General features: G+C 38.0%; 1 protein-coding gene across 5 annotated transcripts in view; it reads right to left on the bottom strand.

Annotated features, from left to right (window-relative positions):
- Positions 1–27,248, bottom strand: part of RMDN2 (regulator of microtubule dynamics 2) — a 69,371-nt gene that overhangs the window by 20,071 nt on the left and 22,052 nt on the right. For all 5 annotated transcript variants that reach the window (XM_055539834.1, XM_055539832.1, XM_055539835.1 and 2 more), the window contains exons 3-8: positions 23,410–23,584; positions 21,647–21,749; positions 18,947–19,007; positions 12,674–12,749; positions 10,335–10,412; positions 1,978–2,076 (exon numbers count right to left, since the gene is read on the bottom strand). In XM_055539834.1, coding sequence (XP_055395809.1) covers positions 1,978–2,076; positions 10,335–10,412; positions 12,674–12,749; positions 18,947–19,007; positions 21,647–21,749; positions 23,410–23,584 — 592 coding nt within the window. The remainder of the gene's footprint in view (positions 1–1,977; positions 2,077–10,334; positions 10,413–12,673; positions 12,750–18,946; positions 19,008–21,646; positions 21,750–23,409; positions 23,585–27,248) is intronic.

Genomic DNA, 27,248 nt, shown 5'->3' with positions numbered 1-27,248 from the left:
TCACCTCCATGTTATTGATTAAACTGAGACAGAGAAGTATTAAGTAACTTGCCCAATGTCAGTCAGCCAGTAAAAAAGCAGAACTGGGATTTAACCAGGTGGTCTGGTTTCAGAGTTGTACCTCTACATCATTGTGCTTCTTACTTACTTTTGATTTTATCTGTGTAATACTTCAGGTGCAGAAGCACCTTAAGAACTTTCATTCCATGTCCTGAAAACCTGACCCTCTAATTATAACTTAGATACCATCAAAAATGGGTTTAAAGTTCAAATGAAAGTTTTGCTAATGAACATGTGATTAGTCACTTAGTTGTGTCTGACTCTTTGTGACCCCATGGACAGTTCTGTAGCCCGCCAGGCTCCTCAGTCCATGGGGATTCTCCAGGCAAGAATACTGGAGTGGGTAGCTGTTACCTTCTGCAGGGAATCTTGCCAACCCAGGGATTGAATCCAGGTCTCCCACATTGCAGGCAGATTCTTTACCAGCTGGGCCACCAGGGAAGCCCAAGAATACTGGAGTGGGTAGCCTATCCCTTCTCCAGGGAAACTTCCCAACCCAGGTATTGAACCAGGGTCTCCTGCATTGCAGGCTGATTCTTTACCAGCTGGGCTACCAGGGAAGCCCCATGAACACAGCAACTTTTATAAATCATTTTAAATGCATGATGATCTATATCCTTATAAAATTTAACAAGGGAGAACTAATTCTTGATGTTAGAAAGAAGCTGAAGTGATAATACAGTATCAGACTTCATTCACGTCTTTGACTTGCCATTGTGTGACACTGGAAAAAGTTACATTCATGATGTCTTGATTCCCTTTCTTATAAAACAAAAAAGATCACACTATATAAAAAAGAAGAAACATACAGCCCTTATACTTGTATATCCATACTTTATCCCACACGGTACAGGCTTGATTTCAGAATACTTATTTTTTTCAAAAAGCCACTGGCCATTGTTCAGAGAAGTGCAGTATATTTGCTATCTTAGAATATATGATTTTTAAACTCCCTCTCGGTTCTACAAAATCGAGCCCTAAAATATACCAAAAAATACTAGCCTTTAAAATATATTTGACAATACTATTCAGAGCCTGATTTTCTCTATATTGTTACAAATCTGAAGTAGGCAGGAGGGAAAAGAAAAATCAGTATTTGTAAGATTCCATAATTGGTTCCAGAGAAAAATGAAGAGATTAGCCCAACAGCAAGTTGGTTAAATGCATGGATATATTACACATTTTCATGTGCACACACACACATATTACTTTTTAGATTTTATCAGCAGAGCAATTGTACATTTTAGGATGGTGATGAAAATCCTGGTTTGGTCTGATGCCCCACAAATGTTCCATAGAACTGTCTGCAATTCAGAGTAACTTTTAAAATAACTCATCTTCTTGGCAACTTTTAGTTCTTTAAGATTAAACTGGTTCTATGTTAGGATAATCAGGAGTATTTTGGACCAGGTCTAGTAATCAGGAGGGCTTCCCAGGTGGGCCCAGTGGTAAAGAATCCATCTGCCAATGCAGGAGATGCAGGAGACACAGGTTCGATCCCTGGGGCGGGAAGATCCCCTGGAGGAGGAAATGGAAACCTACGCCAGTATTCTTGACGGGAAAATCCCATGGACAGGGGAGCCTGGCAGGCTACAGCCCATGGGGTGCCAAAGAATTGGACGCGACTGAGCAACTGAGTATGCACGCTTTCTAAAAGTTAGGACATGAATGCTTTTGTACGTAAACAGTCTGGAGAGCTATAATGGATTTGGCAGTAAGGGCTGCCACAGCTAGGACTTAGCACATAACTATCCTCTAAGAAGTAGTTTGAACATGCCAAAATGAGGACACAATCTGGGGCTCCAGTTAGAGGTCTACACATGGACAAGAGGAAGATTTCCTTGACAGCAATGGTAGGCGGGCCTGATGAAGACAGGAGCCAGACTGACACTGAAAAAACAGACAGGCAAAACATACCTTAAGGAAATTTTGCAAAGCTTCTTGTACAGTTGAGGACGGTATATTTCCAAACAGAGTAGCAGCCATTTTTCTCTCAATCCAGCTCAGTTTTGAGACCTGCAAATATACAGCAACAGCACTCAGACAGTTGACCACCTTTTGAATGAATAATCTCTCCTCAGATGCATGTGTGTATGCACATATGTAGGGTATGCATTCAGTATCAGGCTGTCAGTTTCAGTTCATTCAGTCGTGTCTGACTCTTTGTGACCCCATGAACTGCAGCATGCCAGGCTTCCCTGTCCTTCACCACCTCCTGGAGCTTGCTCAAACTCATGTCCATAGAGTTGGTGAAGCCATCCAAACATCTTATCCTTTGTTGTCCCCTTCTCCTGCCTTCAGTCTTGCCCAGCATCAGGGTCTTTTCAAATGAGTCAGTTTTTCGCATCAGGTAGGCAAAGTATTGGAGTTTGAGCTTTTTTTAGCTTCAGCATCAGTCCTTCCAATGAATATTCAGGACTGATTTCCTTTAGGATTGACCAGTTGGATCTCCTTGCAGTCCAAGGGACTCTCAAGAGGCTTCTCCAAAACCACAGTTCAAAAGCATCAGTTCTTCAGCACTCAGCTTTCTTTGTAGTCCAATTCTCACATCCATACATGACTACTGGAAAAACCATCGCTTTGACTAGACGAACCCTTGCTGGCAAAGTACCATCTCTGCTCTTTAATATGCTGTCTAGGTTGGCCATAGCCTTTCTTCCAAGGAGCAAGCGTCTTTTAATTTCATGGCTGAAGTTACCATCTGCAGTGATTTTGGAGACCCCCCCAAAAATAAAGTCTCTTACTGTTTGCATTGTTTCCCCATCTATTTGCCAAGAAGTGATGGGACCAGATGCCATGATCTCAGATTTTTGAATGTTGAGTTTTAAGTCAACTTTTTCACTCTCCTCTTTGACTTTCATCAAGAGGCTCTTTAGTTCTTCACTTTCTGCCATATGGGTGGTGTCATCTGCATATCTGAAGATATTGATATTTCTCCCAGCAATCTTGATTCCAGCTTGTACTTCTTCCAGTCTGGCACTTCGCATGATGTACTCTGCATGTAAGTTAAATAAGCAGGGTGACAATATACAGCCTTGACGGACTCCTTTCCTGATTTGGAATCAGTCTATTGCTCCATGTCCAGTTCTAACTGTTGCTTCCTGACCTGCGTACAGATTTCTCAGGAGGCAGGTCAGGTGGTCTGGTATTCCCATCTCTTTCAGAATTTTCCACAGTTGATTGTGATCCACACAGTCAAAGGCTTTGGCATAGTCAATAAAGCTGAAATAGATGTTTTTCTGGAACTCTCTTTCTTTTTTGATGATCCAGCAGATGTTAGCAATTTGCTCTCTGGTTCCTCTGCCTTTTCTAAAACCAGCTTGAACATCTAGAAGTTCACAGTTCACATACTGTTGAAGCCTGGCTTGGAGAATTTTGAGCATTACTTTGCTAGCATGTGAGATTGTGTGGTAGTTTAAACATTCTTTGGCATTGCCTTTCTTTGGGATTGGAATAAAAACTGACCTTTTCCAGTCCTGTGGCCACTGCTGAGTTTTCCAAATTTGCTGGCATATTGAGTGCAGCACTTTCACAGCATCATCCTTTAGATTTGAAATAGCTCAGCTGGGATTCCATCACCTCCACTAGCTTTGCTCGTAATGATGCTTCCTAAGGCCCACTTGATTTCACATTCCAGGATGTCTGGCTCTAGGTGAGTGATCACACCATCATGATTATCTGGGTCGTGAAGATCTTTTTTGTACAGTTCTTCTGTGTGTTCTTGCCACCTCTTCTTAGTATCTTCTGCTTCTGTTAGGTCCATACCATTTCTGTCCTTTATTGAGCCCAGCTTTGCATAAAATGTTCCCTTAGTATCTCTAATTTTCTTGAAGAGATCTCTAGTCTTTCCCCTTCTATTGTTTTCCTCTATTTCTTTGCACTGATCACTGAAGAAGGCTCTCTTATCTCTCCTTGCTATTCTTTGGAACTTTGCGTTCAAATGGGTATATCTTTCCTTTTCTCCTTTGCCTTTCACTTCTCGTTTCTCAGCTATTTGTAAGGCCTCCTCAGACAACTATTTGGCCTTTTTACATTTCTTCTTCTTGGGGATGGTCTTGATCACTGCCTTCTGTACAATGTCACAAACCTCCACCCATAGTTCTTCAGGTACTCTGTCTATCAGATCTAATCCCTTGAATCTATTTCTCACTTCCACTGTATAATCATAAGGGATTTGATTCAGATTATGCCTGAATGGTCTAGTGGTTTCCCCTACTTTCTTTGATTTAAGTCTGATTTTGGCAAGAAGGAGTTCATGATCTGAGCCACAATCAACTCCTAGTCTTGTTTTTGCTGACTGTATAGAGCTTCTCCATCTTTGGCTGCAAAGAATATAATCAATCTGATTTCGGTATTGACCATCTGGTGATGTCCATGTGTAGAGTCTTCTCTTGTGTTATTGGAAGAAGGTGTTTGCTATGACCAGTGCCTTCTCTTGGCAAAACTCTGTTGGCCTTTGCCCTGATTCATTTTGTACTCCAAGGCCAAATTTGCCTGTTACTCCAGGTATCTCTTGACTTCCTACTTTTGCATTCCTGTCCCCTATAATGAACGGACATCTTTTTTGGGTGTTCTAGAAGGTCTTATAGGTCTTCACAGAAATATTCAACTTCAGCTTCTTCAGCATTACTAGTTAGGGCATAGACTTGGATTACTGTGATATTGAATGGTTTGCCTTGGAAATGAATAGAGATCATTCTGTTCTATTCTGATCATGAATCAAGGTAAATTGGAAGTGGTCAAGCAGCAGATGGCAAGAGTGAACATCAATATTTTAGGAATCAGTGAAGTAAAATGGACTGGAATGGCGAATTTAATTCAGATGACCATTATATCTAGTACTGTGGGCAAGAATCCCTTAGAAGAAATGGAGTAGCCCTCATAGTCAACAAAAGAGTCCGAAATGCATACAATATAATGTATATAAATATATATCCATGTTATATACACGAGAGATATAACCTTTATGGTATTAGTATCTTGCCTTCCTTTTTCATAATTCTAACAAACTATGAGCTCTAAAAGCACTGGTTACCAAACCAATCTGAAATACTCTTAAGCAGGCTTGTATCCAAAGAAAGGCAGAGGGGGTGGGGGTGGGGAATGATGCCGGTCCTGTTTGTTCACGTGATTCTTGATTGTGAGATGACGAACAGCATTTCCTTGTACAGAATGCAGCAGCTACAGGACTCTGCCTTTGCCATGCTCCCAACCTGACCAGATCACAGCAGCTCAGAAGTGTAAACAGGCCAAGGTTCCTCAATCCAGAAGGAGTGTGCCGGAGGGCCCGGTGTATGTATTTATAATTCAGGGGAATTTTTTAAAAAGCAACAACCACCAAAATTAAATCTCATATTGTCATTTGTTTTTTGCTTCTTTTTAAACTTTTTCACTTTTAACAAACATGAATAGTAAATATATAATATAAAAGATTAAAGGGATTCAGAAATGAGTACTTAAAAGGGGAACTATGCTCTCCACAACCCCATCGAGTGCCTTCCTTCTCAATGCCATTTTCAAGGGTTCTAGGTAGCCGTTGTTTTGTTGTTCTTCAGTTGCCCAGTCGTGTCCGGCTCTTTGCGACCCTATGGCGTGCAGCATGCCAGGCCTCTGAGGTAGCCATTCAATTCAGTTCAGTTCAGTCACTCAGTCGTGTCTGACTCTTTGCAACCCCATGGACTGCAGCACGCCAGGCCTCCCTGTCCATCACCAACTCCCGGAGTTTATTCAAACTCATGTCCATTGAGTTGGTGATGCCATCCAACCATCTCATCCCCTGTCCGCCCCTTATCCTCCTGCCTTCAATCTTCCCAGCATCAGGGTCTTTTCCAATGAGTCAGTTCTTCGCATCAGGTGGCCAAAGTATTGGAGTTTCACCTTCAGCATCAGTCCTTCCAATGAATATTCAGGACTGACTTCCTTTAAGAAGGTAGCCATTTTTTAAAATTATTCTATAAATATTTTATAATAACTTCAAATGGAATGTAACCTTTAAGCAGTGTGAATTACTATGTTGTACATCTGAAACTTACATAATATTGTATGTCAGCTATAGCTCAGTTTTTAAAAAAAGAGGTATGAACTATTGATATTATGTAACTATTAACATATGTAAGCTATAAGGATATACCATATAGCACAGGGGATACAGTCAATATTTTATGATAACTTTAAATGTAGTATAATCCATACCAGCGGCTTCCCAGGTAGCGCTAGTGGTAAAGAACTTGTCTACCAATGCAGGAGATGTAAGAGACTCTGGCTAAATTCCCAGGTCAGGAAGATCCCCTGGAGGAGGGCATGATAACCCACTCCAGAATTCTTGCCTGGGAAATTCTATGGACAGAAGATCCTGGTGGGCCACAGTCCATGGCGTCACAAGGAGTCTGACATGAACAAACTGAGCACGAACGCACAATCTATAAAAACTACATTCACCACGTTCTACACCTGAAACTAAGGTAATAACTGTAAGTCAACCATACTTCAGAAAGAATACTATCCCCCCAGAATTATTCCCTGGCTTTTCTACATAATGTTACTTTATTGCTATGCTTACTTTTTCTTTTTTGAACAAGAAAAAGAAGATATCTTGTTCATCTCCTTCTTTGACTTGTTGTTTTCTCTTAACATTATAGGTTTTAAGAGTTCATCTAGAGTAACTGAAGTTCAGTCATTTAAACAACTCTGAGACAGTCCATCATTTAAACATACATCAGTGATTTTTCATCCACTCTTTTTTTCAGTGGACATTTGGGTCTTTTTCCATTTTTTCGCTCTCAGAAACAAGGCTGCTACAGTAACCATTCTTATATATCCTTCTAATGCACATTTGCAAGAGTTTCTATAGGGTAGGTGCCAGTGCCATACAGTAAACAAGCAATCAAATTCAAGAGATAATACCCAATTGTTTCTAAGATGGTTCTATCAATTTGTGCCCCCACAACAGTGTAAGAATTTCTGTTACTCCATATTTTTGAAACATCTCATATTAATAATTTAAAGTTTTATCAAATGGGAATAAAATGGCATCTCCTTATTTATCATTTCCTATTATTTCTAATTCAAGATTAATGGTTTTTAAGATTAATGTTTTGTTTCTGAATTTCTAATACTGATATAATTGCTTTATGATCAGAAAACCTGAATGATATCAATTCTGACTTGTTTCGTGATCTCATGTATGGTCAATTTTGTAAACATCCTGCATACGCTTGAAAAACGTATGTCCTCTTTGGCTAGATACAGGTTTTCAACTATGTTTATTAGATCAAAATTATTAAATGTGAGGCTCCAATCAATGTTTTAGATACTTACTAGCACTTTTTTTGTCTCTTGTTCTATTATCAAGAGAGGGGGTGGAAATCCACCACTATGTAGTGTCCTTACTTCCCTTCCGTGTCTTTTGATTTTCCCTTCATATTTTGTCTGTTCCTCTGTGCTGCTTCCTGGCAACATTTTCAGATTTCATCCTAAAGGTCGTTAATTCTCTCTTTAGAAGTGCCTGCTGCTGCTAAGTCGCTTCAGTCGTGTCCGGCTCTGTGCGACCCCATAGACGGCAGCCTACCAGGCTCCCCCGTCCCTGGGATTCTCCAGGCAAGAACACTGGAGTGGGTTGCCATTTCCTTCTTCAGAGGATCTTCCAGACCCAGGGATGGAACCCGCGTCTCTTGTGTCTTCTGCATTGGCAGGCAAGTTCTTTACCAGCTGAGCCACCAGGGAAGCCCCAAGTATATGATATATACCAAGAATATGATTTGAAAATATGTTCCATTCCATCCGTTGCCTTTTCACTGCTTTTTCACTGTCTGTTTCAACTCCTCAGACCCCAGGGGTCGCCATCCCTGAATCAGCCAGAAGAGGGCGCATCGTTGCAAGAGCAGAGCTGGGGGAGGATGTCAGGATCTACTGGGTTATGCTGCTGCTAAGTCGCTTCAGTCGTGTCCGGCTCTGTGCGACCCCATAGACGGCAGCCTACCAGGCTCCCCCGTCCCTGGGATTCTCCAGGCAAGAACACTGGAGTGGGTTGCCATTTCCTTCTCCAATCTACTACTAAATCCTTCCACTGAATTTTCTTTTAATCACAAATAATATACTTCTTTTTAAAATCTATTTTTAATTGGAGGATAATTGCTTTACAATGTTGTATTGGTTTTTGCCTTTCAACAATGTGAATCAGCCATATGTATACATGTATCCACTCCCTCTTGAACCTCCCTCCCACTCCCCCACCCCCGTCCCACCCCTCTGGCTCACAGAGCACTGGGTTGAGCTGCCTGTGTTATACAGCAATTTCCCACTAGCTATCTACTTTACATATGGTAATGTATACAAAAAACTGTATATACAATTATATATAAAAATGTTATATACAAAAATATACATAAAAATTGTTTATTTTTTTCATATCTACCTGATCATTTTTGTAGTCTCATGTTCTTTATCCATTTTCCCCTGATTCATTTTATTTTTAGGAACACATTATATGGGGCTTCCCTGGTAGCTCAGCTGGTAAAGAATCCTCCTGCAATGCAGGAGACCCTGGTTTGACTCCTGGGTTGGGAAGATCCTCTGGACAAAGGGTAGGCTACCCACTCCAGTATTCTTGGGCTTCCCTGGTGGCTCAGATGGTAAGGAATCCACCTGCAATGCGAGAGACCTGGGTCTGATCCCTGGGTTGGGAAGATCCCCTAGAGAAAGGGACAGCTACTCACTCTAGTATTTTTGATATACATAGATATATCAAAAATTGTTCCATCTTTTTCATATCTACCTGATCACTTTTGTAGTCTCATGCTCCTTATCCATTTTCCCCTAATTAATTTTATTTTTAGGAACACAATACATAGATAGCTGTTTAAAACTCTGTATTCCATGTTTGCAAAATCTGAAGTCCTTTCAGATGCACCTCTATTCTTTCTGTTTGTTTGTTCTGTTGACTGCCATTTATGATGGCTTGTTTCCTTGTATGTATTCTGTTATTTTTGACTGTGATATGAGCTCAACTCTGTAAGAATGTTCTAAGGCTTGTGTGTGAAGGTACAATCCTCCAGGGAGGATTAGCATTAGCTTCTGCCATTTGTCTGTGGCATGAAGATCAGGTTCCATTTGGAATTAAATTTTCCTTCTTGGGTTTTTGGGTTTTTTTTTTAAGCCTAATCCAATAGTGTACATTCTAGCTCCAGGCTCCTATGAGTCTGGGTCACCGATTTTTAAGTCAGGGGAGTCCCTTACCGTCATGACACTATTTTTAAAAAAATATTTAAAACTGGCATAATAGAAACTGCTTACTCTTAAAAGGATGAAATGTGATAAGAAATATAAAGTATAGAATGCACACGTGACATACACAGCAGGTGCTGATTAAAAGTAAAACCTCCTGCTTTATCTCTAATCCTCTATAAGCCACAATTAAAAAAAAGCTGCTTCTTCTGCCTACCCCAATTTTCTCATTCAGAAATAGCATTTCTCTTTGGGGCAATTTTTCATGCAGCTGCTAAGATATACTTTCACATTCTGTTAGCTTTCTGTAAATGAGTGTCATTTAACACACTGGGTCTCAGACTTACCAGCTGCTTTGATTTATTTCTATACATCTTAGGTCCCCATCTAAATTAAGTTCCTTGAAGATAAGGATGGTTTTTTATTTACCTTCTGGCCAGTGAGCACATAATTTATGCTCAGTAAACTCGGATAAGTGAAAAAATCCTCTCGCAAAACAGAGAGCAGTGCATCAATCTAGGGTACACGGGTGTAGGTGGCTGATCACCATCTGAGAAAGCACATATAAAGGGAAGCACTGTGACTACTTCCAGGGAAAAGGGAAAGGCAGTAAAGAAAAAGGACATATACATTGATAAAATCAAACAGCATATGTGGCCCTTCCTACTGGCTCAGCAGTAAAGAATCCGCCAGCAATGCAGGTGATTCAGGAGATGTGGGCTCAATTCCTGAGTCAGGAAGATCTCCTGGAGGAGGGCATGGCAACCCACTCCAGTATTCTTGCCTTGAGAATCCCATGGACAAAGGAGCCTGATGGACTACAGGGCATAGTGTTGCAAAGAGTCAGACACAACTAAAGCAGCTGAGCATATTGTATGTAATGCAACATATATTTATATAATATGTTAAATTTATAAACTCATAAAATATGTACTGATTTCACAATTTTCTCTATAGCAGGCACTACGTAAAACAAGAGTAAGCCACTGAAAATCTATCATATAATCATAGTATATTCAAATAAGATTTATAGATAGAAGCATTCAACTTACAGCGTAACAGTATCTTCCTTTGAGGTAATACAAAAAGGGTTCTTCAGGTAAAAATTCGATTGCTTTATCTAGATGTTCCTGAAAGAAAATTCAAAAAAAAAATGTCATCTCCCAAGTTTCAGGCACTGTTGAATGGAACTCTGCCTAACAATTTCAAAGGGACTTTATGATGTTGCTTCTTCCTTCTCTTTATCATTAATAGAACTAAGCTTATCAATAATCCAATCATCAAAATGCTCACAACTAGAAGTGTGATTATGATTTAATAAGGCTACAGAGGATGTCACTTTAAAAAGAGAAAACATCCAAGTCGCATTTTTGTCTGCCCATGACTTGCCTACCTAATACTTACTGATTGTCAAATGATGTGGGTATAATGGAGAAAAAGAAGAGCAGAACTAGGTGATAGAGGAATCTACCCACTTAACATTGTCAAATGGTTATAGGGAGCTGGAAAACAAAGAACTCTTTGCCCATCCTTACGATTATTGACCCTGAGGGGTTATTTACTGAGTGACTATAACTATTTTTGTTGCTGCTCAGTTGCTAAGTCATATCTGTGCTTTGTGGCCCCATGGACTATAGCATGTCAGGCTCCTCTGTCCGACACTGTCTCCTGGAGTTTGCTCAAATTCATGTCCATTGAGTTAGTGACGCTATCTAACCATCTTATCCTGGGCTGCCCTCTTCTCCTTTTCCCTTCAATCTTGCCAGGCATCAGAGGCTTTTCCAGTGAGTCAGTTTTTCGCATCAGGTGGCCAAAGTATTGGAGCTTCAGCTCCAGCATCAGCCCTTCCAGTGAATAGTCAGGTTTGATCTCATTTAGGATTGGCTGGCTGGATCTCCTTGCAGTTCAAGAGACTCTCAAGAGTCTTTTCCAACACCGCAATTCAAAAGTATCAATTCTTCAGCACTCAGCTTTCTTTATGGTCCAACTCTCACAACCACACATGACTACTGGAAAAACCATAGCTTTGCCTATACAGACCTTTGCTGGCAGTGTGGTGTCTGCTTTTTAATATGCTGTCTAGGTTTGTCTTAGCTTTTCTTCCAAGAAGCAAGCATCTTTTCATTTCATGGCTGCAGTCATCATCTGCAGTGAGCCCATTTAGAGCCCATCTAGAGCCCATCTGCATTTAGAGCCCACGAAAATAAAATCTGTCATTGTTTCCATTTTTTCCCCATCTATTTGCCATGAAGTAATGAGATTGGATGCCATGATCTTAGTTTTTTGAATGGTGAGTTTCAAGCCAGCTTTTTCACTCTCCTCTTTCACCCTTATCAAGAGGCTCTTTAGATTCTCTTCACTTTCATTAGAGCAGTATCATCATATCTGAGCTTGTGGATATTTCTCCCAGAAATCTTGATTCCAGCTTGTGATTCATCCAGTCCAGTATTTCACATGATGACTTTACAAAGAAGTTAAATAAGCAGGGTGACAATATACAGTCTTGATGTACTCCTTTCCCAATTTTGAACCAGTCAGTTGTTCCATGTCCAATTCTAACTGTTGCTTCTTGACCCACAAACAGGTTTCTCAGGAGACAGGTAAGGTGGTCTGGTACTCCCATCTCTTTGAAAACTTTCCAGTTGCCGAACCACACAGTCAAAGGCTTTAGCACAGTCAATGAAGCAGAAGTAGATATTTTTCTGGATCTCCCTTGCTTTCTCCAAAACGTAACAAACGTTGGCAATTCGGTCTCTGGTTCCTCTGCCTCTTTGAAACCCAGCTTGTACATCTGGGAGTTCTCGGTTCACGTACTGCTGAAGCCTAAATTGAAGGAGTCTAAACATAACTTTGCTAGCATGTGAAATGAGTGCAATTGTATGGTAGCTTGAACATTCTTTGGCATTGCACTTGTTGGATTGGAATGAAAATTGATCTTTTCCAGTCCTGTAACCTCTGTGACTATAACTACAGGTACATTATAAATAACGAATATGCTCATTACTCATTTTACTCATCTATCATGGCAAATTTAAGCCCTACATTGAATTCTACTCCTCCTAACAAATTAATTTGTAGAAAATGTTAATGAATTAATTCCAGCCATGTTTATGATGTAGGTGAGCTCACGACCAAAAGGCTAAGACTTTGCCTTTAGAAAAACAATACTCATCTACTTTGTGACTTCTTTCAGGTTCTATAATAATAATAATAATAATTTTTAATCAGCCAAAGAGCTTGATTCTTTTTGGCACAGTACTTTTAAAAACTGACATTTCATTTAAGTAAAAAAGATGAATTCCTGGAGATAAATTTGTTGAATAATTTGATTTATACTTATTAATGGAACATTAACAAGCTACATTAAAACATTTTTAATATCAAGAAATACCTTGAAGCGATATCCATAGTTAATTTTGTTTTGTAAGCCCTCAAACTCAGATACATAGCCACACAAAACTGCATACCTGAAAAGGATAAAAACAGTGGATACTGTGTAAACTTTTAATGAAATATCATGAAATTTAACATTTAAAAAATATATCTAAACTATTCATTAATATTTAACAAAAGTATTCATATAGTGCAAGGACCCTGAAAATAATAAATACTTGACATACACATGAGGCCAGTTTCCTCATCTATAACTGGGGATACTAACACCTTCTATCTTGTGTATGTGCTGTGAGGGTAAAATATCTAAAATGTAATTGCTTAGAATAGTGCCGGCACGAGTGAGTTTCAAGAAAGATGAGCTGCTGCTATCAGAATCATCAACATCAAAGTCACTAAGAGACTCTCAGCAAAGTCTAATCAAATTAAAAGTGTTAAACTGAAAAATATACTGTGTCAACACATTCCTGTTTCTTTTTCATAAAAATAAAAAGTTCACGGTTCCCTTTAATGTCATTTGAAAATTAAAATAAATATGTCACTAAAAACAAAAACTAATAAAAAATTTTTTAAAAATACTAAAATCAAAGATAATTTTAGATTATGTTTTTTCAAAAATTCCCCATGCCCTTCAATCCTTCGTTGGAAACACACTACTACAATATTGCATCTCATGACTTCTTTACTTTTTTTCCATTAGGAATATAAAATTTACATCAATAATTACTTGACTATAAATTGGATACAATATTTGTTCAGCAAACTGCTTCCTCTAAAAATTGGGCATACATTGCTAAGTCGCTTCAGTCGTGTCCGACTCTGTGCGACCCCATAGACGGCAGCCCACCAGGCTCCCTTGTCCCTGGGATTCTCCAGGCAAGAACACTGGAGTGGGTTGCCATTTCCTTCTCCAATGCATGAAAGTAAAAAGTGAAAGTGAAGTCGCTCAGTCCTTTCCGACTCTTAGCGACCCCATGGACTGCAGCCTACCAGGCTCCTCCATCCATGGATTTTCCAGGCAAGAGTACTGGAGTGGGGTGCCATTGCCTTCTCCGGGGCATATATTACTTTTTACATTCAGACTATTTCTGTACAAAAGTATTTAGAGTTTTTCTGTCTGAGGCAAAATATTCATTTACCTAAATATCAGTATTTCAAAAGTAGGTCCTAATTTTCACTTGCACTGTCATAACTGAAGTGGAAAATACAATTTTGGGTGTTATTTATCTTGATTGTTTCTGTGAATACACATATGAACGTTCAAACAAGAAGGTGAAAAGAACAATTTTCTTAATTTGGAATACTCAGACCATTCCTGGACATAGAAGATCACACAATTCACAAACACTTATGCACAACCTATAAAATGGCCACTTTTCAGTTATAATTTTTTTGACCTCTTAATTTTCATTAGAAAATCACTAATGTCCTAACAATAAAAGCAAGAGTTATGACAAAAGCAACCTATTAAAGGTGAGCTGAGAACTTACCTATATTAGGAGATATTACTTAAATTACTATATTTAAATAGTATCTTACATTACTATAATCCATTTATCATAACTGTTGTTGTTTAGTCACTCAGTCATGCCTGACTCTTTTGTGACCCCATGGACTGTAGTCCATCAGGCTCCTCTGTCCATGGGATTTCCCAGGCAAGAATACCGGATTGGGTTACCATTTCCTTCTCCAGGGGATCTTCCCAAGCCAGGGACTGAACCCACATCTCCTGCATTCGGCACATTCTTTACCACTGAGCCACCTGGGAAGCCCATCACAACTGTAGTGATATTGATACACAATATTGAAAAATTTTATAATGAACCAATATTAATACATTATTATTAACTACACGCATGCTTCCTTCTAATTTCCATCTGTTTTTCCCTCATGTCCTTGAATTTTGACATTTTTGTCTCCATCCCTCCTTTCATATTTATCCCTGTTAATTCACATCTTTTTTAGTATCTCTTTTCCATATGTGAAAAGCTTTTAATTACTCCTGTCATCCATCATCCATCCTATTTCTCCTAATTTTGTGCCAGTTGCAACCTTTATAAGAATACCTTCCATATCTTCACTCACTGAAAAAAATGACTGAACACACTAGTGTCTAAGATTCAGATCTGGAATGATAGAATAATGATACTGTCAACAGATATTCTGTTGAATAATTGAGGCTCAAACCATTCTCACAGCACAGGTAACCCAGAATCTTGCCTGTATTTTAACATCGTCTCCAAGAAGATTACAGGTGAACTTGTCTTCATGCTTTCCTTAAATCCAGATAATTAGCTTAATTTCCCTACTCTATCCATTAGCAAAGGAAGAACAGATGATGTCACATTTTTAGAAAAATTTATGTTGGAACTACTTGAACTTCATCATTCACAGAAAACCCAACCAACTATTCGTGCTGGAGTCAAAGGAAAAGATTTGATGTTCACTGATCTATAGTGGTGGAATAAATCATCTGTTTTCTGAAATATCAGAAAAGCTTATGGACATCTGATCTAGCTTTTACAGAGTTCTTTCAGCACATTCTTTACAAGTTACTCTAAGTGAAGGGGAAAAAAGGAAAAAACATGACTTATGAAAACCATAATATGAAATATGTGCATTTTCCCTTATAAATAATCTGTCACCAGAGTCTCACTTTTTTTTTAAGTCTGTTTCTTTAAAGTATTATTTGTCTTCTTACAAACCATAAATTCAAAGTTCACCTGACCACTTTTCCCAAAAGAATCATCATTTCTTTCCTGGCAATCAATCTCACCTATATCTACATGTATGTGGTATATATGTTGTTCTTTTTGATACTGTTTGTCTTGAAAAATGTAATTTAAAATTTTACTTTGTAAACTCTTAGGTTGATGGGAACAAGTAAGAAACTATATACAATATGGTCTATGACCTCCATCTAGAGGTTGTTCTAACTATATTGGCTTTAACAAAAATTCTGTATTTTCTTTGCATGTATAGCAAATATTTTAATAACTGACAAGCAGCCCTGTCTCAACAACTAGTAAACAACTGTTAAATCAACTCCAAGAAGCACTTTTGATTTAGTGCCAATGCTATTTATACTGTGAAAAAGCAGAGGGAAAGTAATGTAAAAGATGAAATACTGATTATATACAAATATAAGATCTGGCTTTTATTTTCCCCAGTTACTGTGTGACCCTTGGTTACTGATCACAACACCACATGGCACACACATATACCAGCCCCCACACACAAACACCACACACAGACTGCCTTGCTTACACTTTCCATAAAATGGAAACAGGTTGTTCTGTGAAACATGCATGTGGATATAATTTGTGAACAGTAGAGCACAATGAATATGTAAGACATTATTTATAATTAAGGTCAGGCCTGATTGCTAACAAACTGCGAATCCATTGGTAATTTTGCTCTCTTGATTCTAGAAGTATTTTAGACTGGTACAACAAAAACAATAGAATTTTACAGAAGGCTTATGTAGCTTTAGAGATACAAGGCAATTTCACTTGGAAAATATGAAGATGAAAAACAAGTTTTTAAAATAACATTTATTTTTCAATTATTCCCTTGATATCAATGAAATTATTTCTAATGATTGCTCTTTTATTTCAGATTGAAGGCTTATAAAGCATCACAGCACCCTGTAAACCATGGGTCAACAAACTTTCGCTTCAGAGTTAGGTAGTAAACATTTTAGGCTGTGAGATCAGACAGTCTGTTACAACTACTCAACATCATTGCTATGTACAAATGCACAGGGATGGCTGTGCTCCAATAAAATTTTATTTACAAAAGCAGGCAGTTGCATTTGGCCTGGAGGCCATGGTTTGTCATTTATGCTGAATGAATGAGAAAAAGTCTTAACATATTGAGGAAAATTCCAGCACAATAAGACATTTTCATGAATTTTATTACAATTGACTATGGAATCAGTCAACCTAAATTTCACCCATTGCTTCTCAAATCAAAGTTTTAATTTTTCTTTTCCATCAGCCTAAACCTCTATTACTGAATTTAATTGAATGAGAATTCTTAAATCTAGTAGGTACATCATAATAAATTCTAAAAATTAAGATAAAATTGACTTTTGAATTTATTAAATTTTATTAACTTACCAGATTTTAACTTTTTTAATTAAAAAGTTATACAGAATAAAAAAACAATGTGAAACACAAATCGATCAGTACTCTGTGTGTTTCTGTGTGCATATGGACAAGATTTCCCTCATGGTCAAATATCGTGATTATAAATAAGGTAGTTGCGTGTGAGCTAAGTCGCTTTAGTCATGTTCAACTCTTTGTGACCCCATGGGCTGTAGCCTGCCAGGCTCCTTTGTCCATGGGATTTTCCACGCAAGAGTACTGGAGTGGGGTGCCATTGCCTTCTCCGCTGAGTCACTGGGGAAGCCCAAATAAGGCAGTGAGTACACAACAAAAGGGCTTCCCTAGTGGCTCAGTGGTAAAGAATCCACCTGCAATGCAGGAGCTGCAGGAGGCATGGGTTTGATTCCTGGCTCAGAAAGATTCCCTGGAGGAGGGCATGGCAACCCACTGCAGTATCCTTGCCTGGAGAATCCCATGGACAGAGGAGCCTGGTGGCCTACAATCCATAGGGTGGCAAAGAGTTGGCCGTGACTAAAGCGACTTTGCACACATGCACACACACAACAAAAGTGAAAATAGATGAACAAAGGAGAAGTTGCCAGATTAGTGGAAGACAGGCTGGGAAATACACTAAGGAAGAGTTAAGCGTAATCTGTCCTCACACAGTGAATTTTAAAGTGTTTATGAGGCTTTCAGGGAAGATTCAGGATGGTTCTTGTATGGAAATTTGGAAGTTCACACTGATAAGTGTCCTCAAGTTGAGGATTAACATCAAATGTACCTTTTTTAATGTGATTCTTCACTGACACAGATGCATGTATGGGAGAAGGAGGGTTTCCCTGGTGGTTCAGACAGTAAAGAACAGTCTCCCCCAGTGCGGGAGACCTGAGTTCGATCCCTGGGTTGGGAAGATGTTCTGGAGGAGGGCATGGCAACCCACTCTAGTGTTCTTGCCTGGAGAATCCCCATGGACAGAGAAGCCTGGTGGGCTACAGTCCATGGGGTTGCAAAGAGTCGGACATGACTGAGCAAATAAGCACACACAGCACATAAGACGAGGCAGAGGACACCAGAGAAAGAGGAAGCTAAGAAAAGGCAAAGAATTCTCTGTAGCAGAAGAGAGCTGGAGGGGGGGATTTCTGCAAATAGAACTGCTAGAGTACTTGGAGTCTTGTCCCACCTTCTCATGGGAGAGGGAATGGGGTAGGCTTGAATCTCATTTTAAGCCATGCGATGGCAGCTTCAAAGATTTGCTCTTATTTTGGCATGTCCCTTAGAGTTTGTCCTTTAGTGTTTGGGGACATAAAAAATGTTGATTCCTGCCCAGGGAATTTTCAAATGAGAGTTTGTGAGTGGTGCTCCCTCTGCTGGTGGCAATATAAAGAAACAGGTCTGCTTTGAGAAAATGGATTGCAATTTTGAATTGGAGGAAATAACGAATTTCCTGGAGAATAAACGTGGACCTGCAGAAAAGAAGCCATTTTAAGAGAGATTTTGCCTAAAGCATCTCAGAATAATAAAATAATCCCAAAGAGGTGTGGATTTCTGAAAACCTAGGTCTGAGAGAAGGGTCATAGATAAATTTATTACTAGCACCTAACATACCTATATTGCTGGGGAGAAAAAATAATTAAGGAACTGAGAAATGTTGCAAAAATGCAACTGTGAGTAAAATGAAGTATTAATTAAAAACAATATATTTATTCTTGTGTTTTATAATTCTAAATATATAAAGGATCCAAAACAAAACAATACTCTCAAGAATAAATTTTTTGTCCCAAGGATGCCCACCTACAACCATCTAACTAATTAAATTTTCTTTGTTTGAGTTTTCTTATATTAGAAATGGCTTTTCTTTCACTTATGGAATGTGTATACCTTGTCATCAAGGTATAATGGCTGATGTGCTTTTATTCTTTGAAGCATTCTCCTTACATTTCATTTAGAAACATGGCACCATTTTAGCATTTGTTTCCAAACAGAATCTTAAACAAATATAATTTAATTAGAATTTGTCATATTCAAAGTTATTGGACTTGGTAGATTCAGTTATGAAATATTCAATGAAAGTTTACCTTAAAAACATTTAAAATATACGTACTGAAAAATACATGAGAATAAACAGAACAAGAACAATTACTGCATAAATTTTATGTACTTACCATAGATGACAATATCCATTCTTGGGTGCTCTCATAATAGCTTTTTCACCTAATGTCTTTCCTGAAAGATAAACGTACTTATAGTTTGGTACCTTCATGTGAGTTGGTAGGAGGTAAATTATTGAATTAAGCCAGTAGTTCCCAAAAGTATGGTCCCAATACCAGAAGTCATTATCTAGAATCTTGTTATAAAAGCAAATTTGGGGCCACATGGAAGACTTACTTGATCATAACCTCTGAGACACAGCTATCTGCATTAACTGGCCTTTAGCGGTTCTGATGCACATTCAAGTGTAGACTCACTGGACTAAGTGATTTAACCATATGCAAAAGAAGTCATTCTATCATTATTAATAGACATTGCTTTATAATTAACTCAACCAACATTTACTGAGTATTTTCTAAATGTCATATTGTGTGAGCCCCTAGGAATAAAAAGTCAAATAAAACACAATTCTTGACCTCTAAGAATTCACTGTTCAGTAGGCAGCAGGTATATAAACAAAAAAATTATGTATAAAGATAAATACAAGGTTAAAAAGAGCATAGCAGAGAATGGAGAGAGCAACTCTATCTAAAGGGGTAAGGGAAGGTGTCCCAGAGAAGCTCTTATCTAATCATTCATGATAGTGAACACACTCAGTGCATAAATAATTCCCCTAAATAATTTTACTTCATTTTAGAATAACTTTTAATAATCTGTTAATTTCTGGATAGAGGTTTGTCTAAACTACATTCTCAAAATCTTTCTCAAAAAGCTGCTGTTTTATTTTATACACTCTCCTTTTCTCTGCTCTAATTTTCTTTTGCTTGAAGAGCAATGATGTGAGCCAATGATCTGAAAAATGCTCTTCCAAATAAGTAGTTTAGATAATCTTTATAAATAAAGATCTTTTATTCTAAAATCATTCTCCTATTTGTTAAGGTGGTATCCTATAGCTCTCTCCATTAAGAGAACTATGCAGTGCAGAAATCTACATAAATTGGAAAAAATTAAAAAGCAGTCTTTTAAAATGACAACTGATATTACATTGTGGGCATATATTAGAAGAGTTAATAATTTGATAATGAGTGCTTGAAAAACATAAATATTTTTAATGTAAAAACATTAAAAATGAAATCAACATTTTACCTACATTACCAAGTGAACAAAAATAGCTTTGAGGGCACTGCCGTAAGCCTAAAATAGGGCGATTCCATCGCTCTGAGAATACAAAAGGGAGCCGGGTAGTATACATACTGGTTTTGTACCCTCACTGATGCAGCTTCAGCCTGGAAAGAAACCTATTTCCCTTAAAAAAATTTATTTTGTGGTCTATTTGTGTCCATCATTGAATCCTGAAAGTTACAAATATGTTCTTTTAGATATGATTCATATTTGATTTGCAAGACAAGTGTGATCAGTCATAGGACTTCAACAGATGTACTGCAGAAATGGGACACCACAGTTAGCAGGTTAGGAAAGAATTTTGTACTCTCCAGGGATCCAATCTTCCCTCCACATAACAAGTTCAAATATACTGTCATGAGGAGCAAGAGTCTGCAAACTCTTCCTCCTTCATACAGAGTGCCCATGCCCTTCAACTCCAAGTCTCCAATTTCCTGGCTCCTGGGTTCTCTGCCAGGCACTTGTTACCTGTGCACTGAATTACAGTTGCCTGTCTCTGTATTGATCTTGTCAAATCATTTGGCATTCTGGCTGTTATTCTTTTGTTGTTACTTTAGAAACAGGATGATATAATGAATAATCATGGACTCATCACTCTGCTTAAACAATTGTCAACTCAAGGCTTATCTTGTTTTACTGAGATAAATTTTGAAAAAACATTAAAGTCTGAGTAGTTATTTCTTTGTGGTACCTGGAGTTCTGTTATAGGAAGTAAGAAGGGTTATTTTAATTTGGGTGAAAGACTACTATTATTATTGCTTCTCAAATTATTACCACTTAATGTATCATCTTTCTATGATTTTATAAATTTTGAAAGCTGGAATTTGAGTTTTTCAGTTGCCTATTCTGCTGCTGCTAAGTCACTTCAGTCGTGTCTGACTTTGTGCGACCCCATAGACAGCAGCCCACCAGCCTCCCCCGTCCCCGGGATTCTCCAGGCAAGAACACTAGAGTGGGTTGCCATTTCCTTCTCCAATGAATGAGTGAAAAGTGAAAGTGAAGTCGCTCAGTCGTGTCCGACTCTTAGCGACCCCATGGACTGCAGCCTACCAGGCTCCTCCGCCCATGGGATTTTCCAGGCAAGAGTACTGGAGTGGGGTGCCATTGCCTTCTCCGTGCCTATTCTAATATGCTCAAATATTTTTAGAGACCATATGCTGCTGCTGCTGCTGCTGCTAAGTCGCTTCAGTCCTGTCCGACTCTGTGCGATCCCACAGACGGCAGCCCACCAGGCTCCCCTGTCCCTGGGATTCTCCAGGCAAGAACACTGGAGTGGGTTGCCATTGCCTTCTCCAATGCATGAAAGTGAAAAGTGAAAGTGAAGTCGCTCAGTCATGTCCGACTCCTAGCGACCCCATGGACTGCAGCCTACCAGGCTCCTCCGTCCATGGGATTTTCCAGGCAAGAATACTGGAGTGGGGTGCCATTGCCTTCTCCATTAGAGACCATATACTTTTATCTAAAAATTCATTCATGGTTTACTATAATAATGATTACTACCTGAGAATAATTAATATTCACAAAATACTTACCAATATTAGCATAATGCTTCTTTTCTTGTGTATTTGTAGATAGCTCATACATGTCTCCATAAGCACGAGCAAACCGCCAAATAAACTCTATTTCATCTCTAAACTGAGCACACAGAACTGCCCATTAGATAAACTTAGTAATGTGACTAAACTACTGCAACATTTTAAAAAATTAGGTAGCTAAACTGGTACTTAGAAATGACTGTATTCATGTGCATATCACACTTTAAATTCAAATATTCATGGCTATAAAATGTGGTCTAAGGTAGTATTACATTTGGGTCTTAGAAACCAATGAGTATTATGCAGACACCAGCTCCACATCTATGAAGAAGAGAAAACTGACGGGTGTTAGAATTTATAAATTCTCTCTGGGTGGTAGCATCCTCTCCTTGCTTTCCTTTCTAACTTATCTACTATCAATATAATGCCTCAATGGGCATTTCAGATAATATCTGTAAGTTATTAGAGAGTATATATATTCAAAAGAGCAATCACATTTTTTTTTTTACCTAAATTACCTAAAGCACAACTCTAGAAATTTAAAAACTTTGAGTTCGTGTCTTTAGAGGTTCTAAATCCTCAAAAGTCAGCCTTAAATTTCTCATGGGAAAGAAGATTTACTGATCTTTGTGATACTGCAAAATCCTTTTTTTCCCTTTGGTGGTGGCGGTGGGAAGGATGAGCTTTGTCAATTCAGTCCAACATTAAACACTGAAAAATGATTACTAGTAGAAATACAGTAAAATACTAATGGCTGTTATATTAATAACTGAAAGATAGTGAGACTAAAGTGTAGCTTTTCCTCCCTCGAGAAGCAGTACATCTTGTCCTTTATCTGCTATAAAATATTTAAGAAATATATCAAATTGATAAAATCAATGTCAATCTGTATAATCAACCAGATCTCTGGTTCTCATTTTTATGACCTTTGAGCCTAATAAGCCCTTTGTTGTTGTTGTCGTGTCTGACTCCAAGTTAACCCTTTGCTACTCCATGGGACTGCAGCACGCCAGGTTCCTCTGTTCTCTACTATCTCCAGGAGTTTGCACAAATTCATGTCCATTGTGTCGATGATGGCATCCAACCATCTCATCCTCTGTTGCCCTCTTCTCCTCCTTCCTTCAATCTTTTCCAATATCAGGGTTTTTTCCAATGAGTCAGCTTTTCCCATCAGGTAGCCAAAATACATATTTGAGCTTCAGCTTCAGCATCAGTCCTTCCAATGAATATTCAGGGTTGATTTACTTTAGGATTGACTGATTTGATCTCCTTGCTGTCCAAGGGACTCTCAAGAGTTTCCTTAAGCACCACAAGTTTGAAAGCATCAGTTCCTCGATGTTCAGTTTTCTTTATAGCCCGACTCTCACATCCATACATGACTACTGTAAAAACAATAGCTTTGACTATATGGACTTTTGTCAGCAAAGTGATGTCTCAGCTTCTTAATATGCTGTCTAGGTTTGTCATACCTTTTCTTCCAAGGAGCAAGCGTCTTTCAATTTCATGATCTGTCACTGTTTCCACTTTTTCCCCATCTATATGCCATGAAGGGATGGGACTGAATGCCATGATCTTAGTTTTTTGAATAAACTTTTTTATTTACTTTCAAAAAATTTTTCGTAATATTATAAAAAAAATTTACACCAGTCATTTAGCTTTTGTAAACTGTGACACAACTGCTGTGGTCATAACATGAATTGAAAAGTAGATTAAATAAAAATTAAAACTATACAAACAGGTTATTATCACATATATCTTACCTTTTCTTTGTGGTCACAAAGCAGCTCAAAACTCTCCACTTTTCTGGACTCATTCACTCGTAAATTATCAGCCCTCTGAATAAGGGCATCTAAATTTAATTCCTCCACATGAGTGTTAAACTCCTTAGGGACTGGAAAACTCTGTTCTTCGGTGTCAGTATTAGCTGTAACATACCTAAAATTGCAGAAATAATCATCAACTCTCTGGAAAGTTATACTCTAATGGCCAGAGAGATCCTTTTAAAATGTAAGTCAAATCATTCTACTCTTAGGCTTGAAATCCTGCAATGGTACCTTTCACTCAGAGAAAGCTCATGTACTAATCCTTGGAGGAGGGCATAGCAACCCACCCCAGTATTCTTGCCTGGAGAATCCTCATGGACAGAGCAGCCCATACAGGCTGTGGGGGCACAAAGACTCAGACACGACTGAGCGACTAAGCACATTTCCTAATAACCATCTACAAAACTAGATGAGATTTGCCTCCCACCTCAATTGACTCTCTAACCTTGTTTCCCAGCATGTTTCTCATTCAGTCAATTGCATGCTGGCTGCCCAGCTACTCCTTAAACAAGCCAGGACATTCCTACATCAAGACCTTTGCTTTCTGTTCCCACTGATGGGATGGCTCTTCCTTCAGTGCTGTGCTGCACTTAGTCACTCAGTTGTGTCCAACTCTTCGCAACCCCATGGACAGTAGCCCACCAGGCTCCTCTGTCCAAGGGGATTCTCCAGGCAAGAATACTGGAGTGGGTTAGCATGACCTTCTCCAGGGAATCTCCTAACCCAGGGATCAAACCCAGGCCTCCCGCATTGCAGGCGGATTCTTTACCATCTGAGCCATAACTCACACCCTCATCTCCTTCAAGTCTCTGTTGAACGTCGGCATCTCAATATAGCCCATCCAGACCACTTTATTTAATGTTGCAACCACCACTTCCCAACACACATGCATTTCTTTCACCAATCTCCCTTATCGTGCTTGACTTTGTTTTTTCTGTAGTACATACTGTCTTCTGATACACTGTATATTCTACTAACCTACTACATGCGTTATTTTTTTCAGGATCTCTCCACTAGAATGCATGCTCCCTCAGAACATGATCCCTAAAACAATTCTTTGTTTTATTAACTGATGTCATCAAGTGCCTAAACAGCACCTGACACATAGTGGATACTCACTGGATACTGCTGAACGAATGATATAGAGTTGTAGGAACTTGGAGGCAGTCAGGTATATATATAAATTAAATATATATATATTCATGTATTTATATATACATATGTATATATGCACATATATTCACACACACACACACACACACACACACACATATATATATATAAATTTGTGGTTCAAGATGATATTTTAACCCTTAGCTTAGTTGTTAAAAATTCATGCTACCTCCCACATTTCCTTTTTGATGGCATATAATGCAACAATTTATTTTCATTTATTCACACATTCACATTTGTTCTAAAAAAGATCTTAAGGAAGTATATAAGGATATATAACACAGAAGACAATGAGTTAGAAGTGGTGAGAAAAGATAAAAACAAAGTCAAATGTGAATAAGGCCAATAAAAAAGTACATATACTTTAGATACCTTTACCCTTGCTAAAAGGCACATAAATGTGATTTTACATCTAATAGCTGAAGCAGTCACAGTCTCCAGCAGATACTAACAAAGAGAAAGGAAGCAAGTTCTTGAGAGAAGTACACCTATTTTCAATACTGACAAATAAATTTCCTTCAAAGTCCTTATAAAGAAGACACTATATAAATGATACTCAACTTCTTTAACAACATTATTAATGGCAACTTCATTCTTCTAATTGCTCAAACCAAAAATTTAGAATCATCCTTGACTTCTTTGTCTCTCCTAAGCAACATTCAGAAATGTCTGTTGTTTCCATCTTCAAAATATATCTAGGATCCAGCTACCTCTCACCACCTTTACCCACTACTCCCCTGGTCTAGACCACCACCAGGTTACCTGTATTAATGCAAACCTATCATGTCTCCTTACTTTAGTCCTTGACCATTATAGTTTATTCTCAACATAGGAGCCAGAATGGTCCTCTAAAAAGCTAAATCAGATCATGTAACCCTTTGCTCAAAACCCTCCAATGGATGACAATATCACAGTAAGAATGTTACGTCCTTAGAGTTATCTATAGGATCCTTTATAATTGAGTCCAGTACCTCTGACCTCATCTCCTATCACTCTCCTGCTTGATCAACACTCCAGGAACACTGGCTTCCTTCCTGCTTTAATATCTTTGTGTTTGCTGGTCTTTCTGCCTGGTATGTTCTCCACTGAGTATCTATGTTAATTTACCTCCTCACCTGTTTCACAACCTTTTATCAAACATAATCTTTACATTATGGCAGATGCTGTGGTTACCTACATAGTATACATTAAGAAACCTACAAATTGTGGGACTAACAGAGTTTAGCAAGTTGGCTGCATATAATACTAAAATATGAGTCAGTTTCATTTCTAATATATTAGCAGCAAAAGCCTAAAAAACAAAATTAAATAAAATATTTCACTTATGATGATCTCAGAGAATGTCAGACACCCATTTTATTAAGTGTGAAATTCTATGTGAAACATGTGAAACTTCTATGTGAAAATTCTATGGAGAAGATTATAAAAGATATATAAAAAACTTTATAAAAGAACCTAAATTCATGAAAATATCATGTTCATGGCTACAAACAACTGATATTATAAATGAATGAATTCTCTCTAGATTACAGATTCAATGTAACTCCAATTTACAAACCTAAGAAGAAATTTCATACAATTTAATGAAATGATTCTAAAAGTTACAAGAAAAGGCAAACAGCCTAGAATAGTCAAAGCACTGTTAAGAAAGAGAAGAGGGAGAGAAGACTTACCTCGCCAGATATTAGACCTATCTTGCAGCTACAATAATTAAGGACAGATTGCAACTGGTAAAGGGATGGATGAGTAACTGAAAACAGAACAGAGTCAAGAAACAACCCCATACGCAAATGAAAAGTGTGCTACAAGACAGATACGGCATGTCAGATTAGTCTTTAGCAGGTGGTTTCACAGATGCTTATTATATTGTTTATAATAGCAAACTAAATAAATGAGTAAAAGTGGCACATGCATGGACATTAATCAGAGTTTGCATAAACTAAAGACAGTTTTTAGTACAATTCTATGCACTTGAGATACAGTAAGAAAATAATGACCAAAAGAAAGTAACTAGTTTAATATCAGACACTATTATTTAAACTAAAACCCACCAAACAGTACCCTTTAGAAGGGTGAATTTTATGTTATACGAATAATATCTCAATAGAGATGCTTTTTTTATAAGAAAAAATTGAATATTCTATAGCCATTAAATCAATTAAATCAGAACTTGTATGTCTATTCTAATAGAGAGAGAGGGAAAACACAGAATAGCTATATAGAGAGTTCCATCAATATATGCAAAGAATTAGATTTATTCAAATTCTAAGGAATTAAAAAAGAGGAAACATTACTTACATCATTTATGAAGCTAGTAAAACTAATGCCAAAACCAAATAAGTATAGTAAAATAAGAAATAAAAATTATAGGCCAATTTCACATATAAATTTTGACACAAAAATGCTCCAGAATATCAACCAAAAAATTTCAACACATGTGAGAGAATGCATCATAACCAAATTGAGTTTATCTCATGAATTACAAGCACAGTTAACATTAGAAAATTTCTCTAGTATAACAGATAAAATGAGGAAAACTATATGATCTTTATAGTGGTCACCAAAATTTTTTTTTTTCAATAAATTCAAGACCATTTCAAGAT

This window comes from Bubalus kerabau, chromosome 11, assembly GCF_029407905.1.
Source record: "Bubalus kerabau isolate K-KA32 ecotype Philippines breed swamp buffalo chromosome 11, PCC_UOA_SB_1v2, whole genome shotgun sequence".
Lineage (NCBI taxonomy): Eukaryota > Metazoa > Chordata > Mammalia > Artiodactyla > Bovidae > Bubalus > Bubalus kerabau.
The sequence above is the reverse complement of the archived record's forward strand: the minus strand, read 5'-3'. Positions and strand labels throughout refer to the sequence as shown.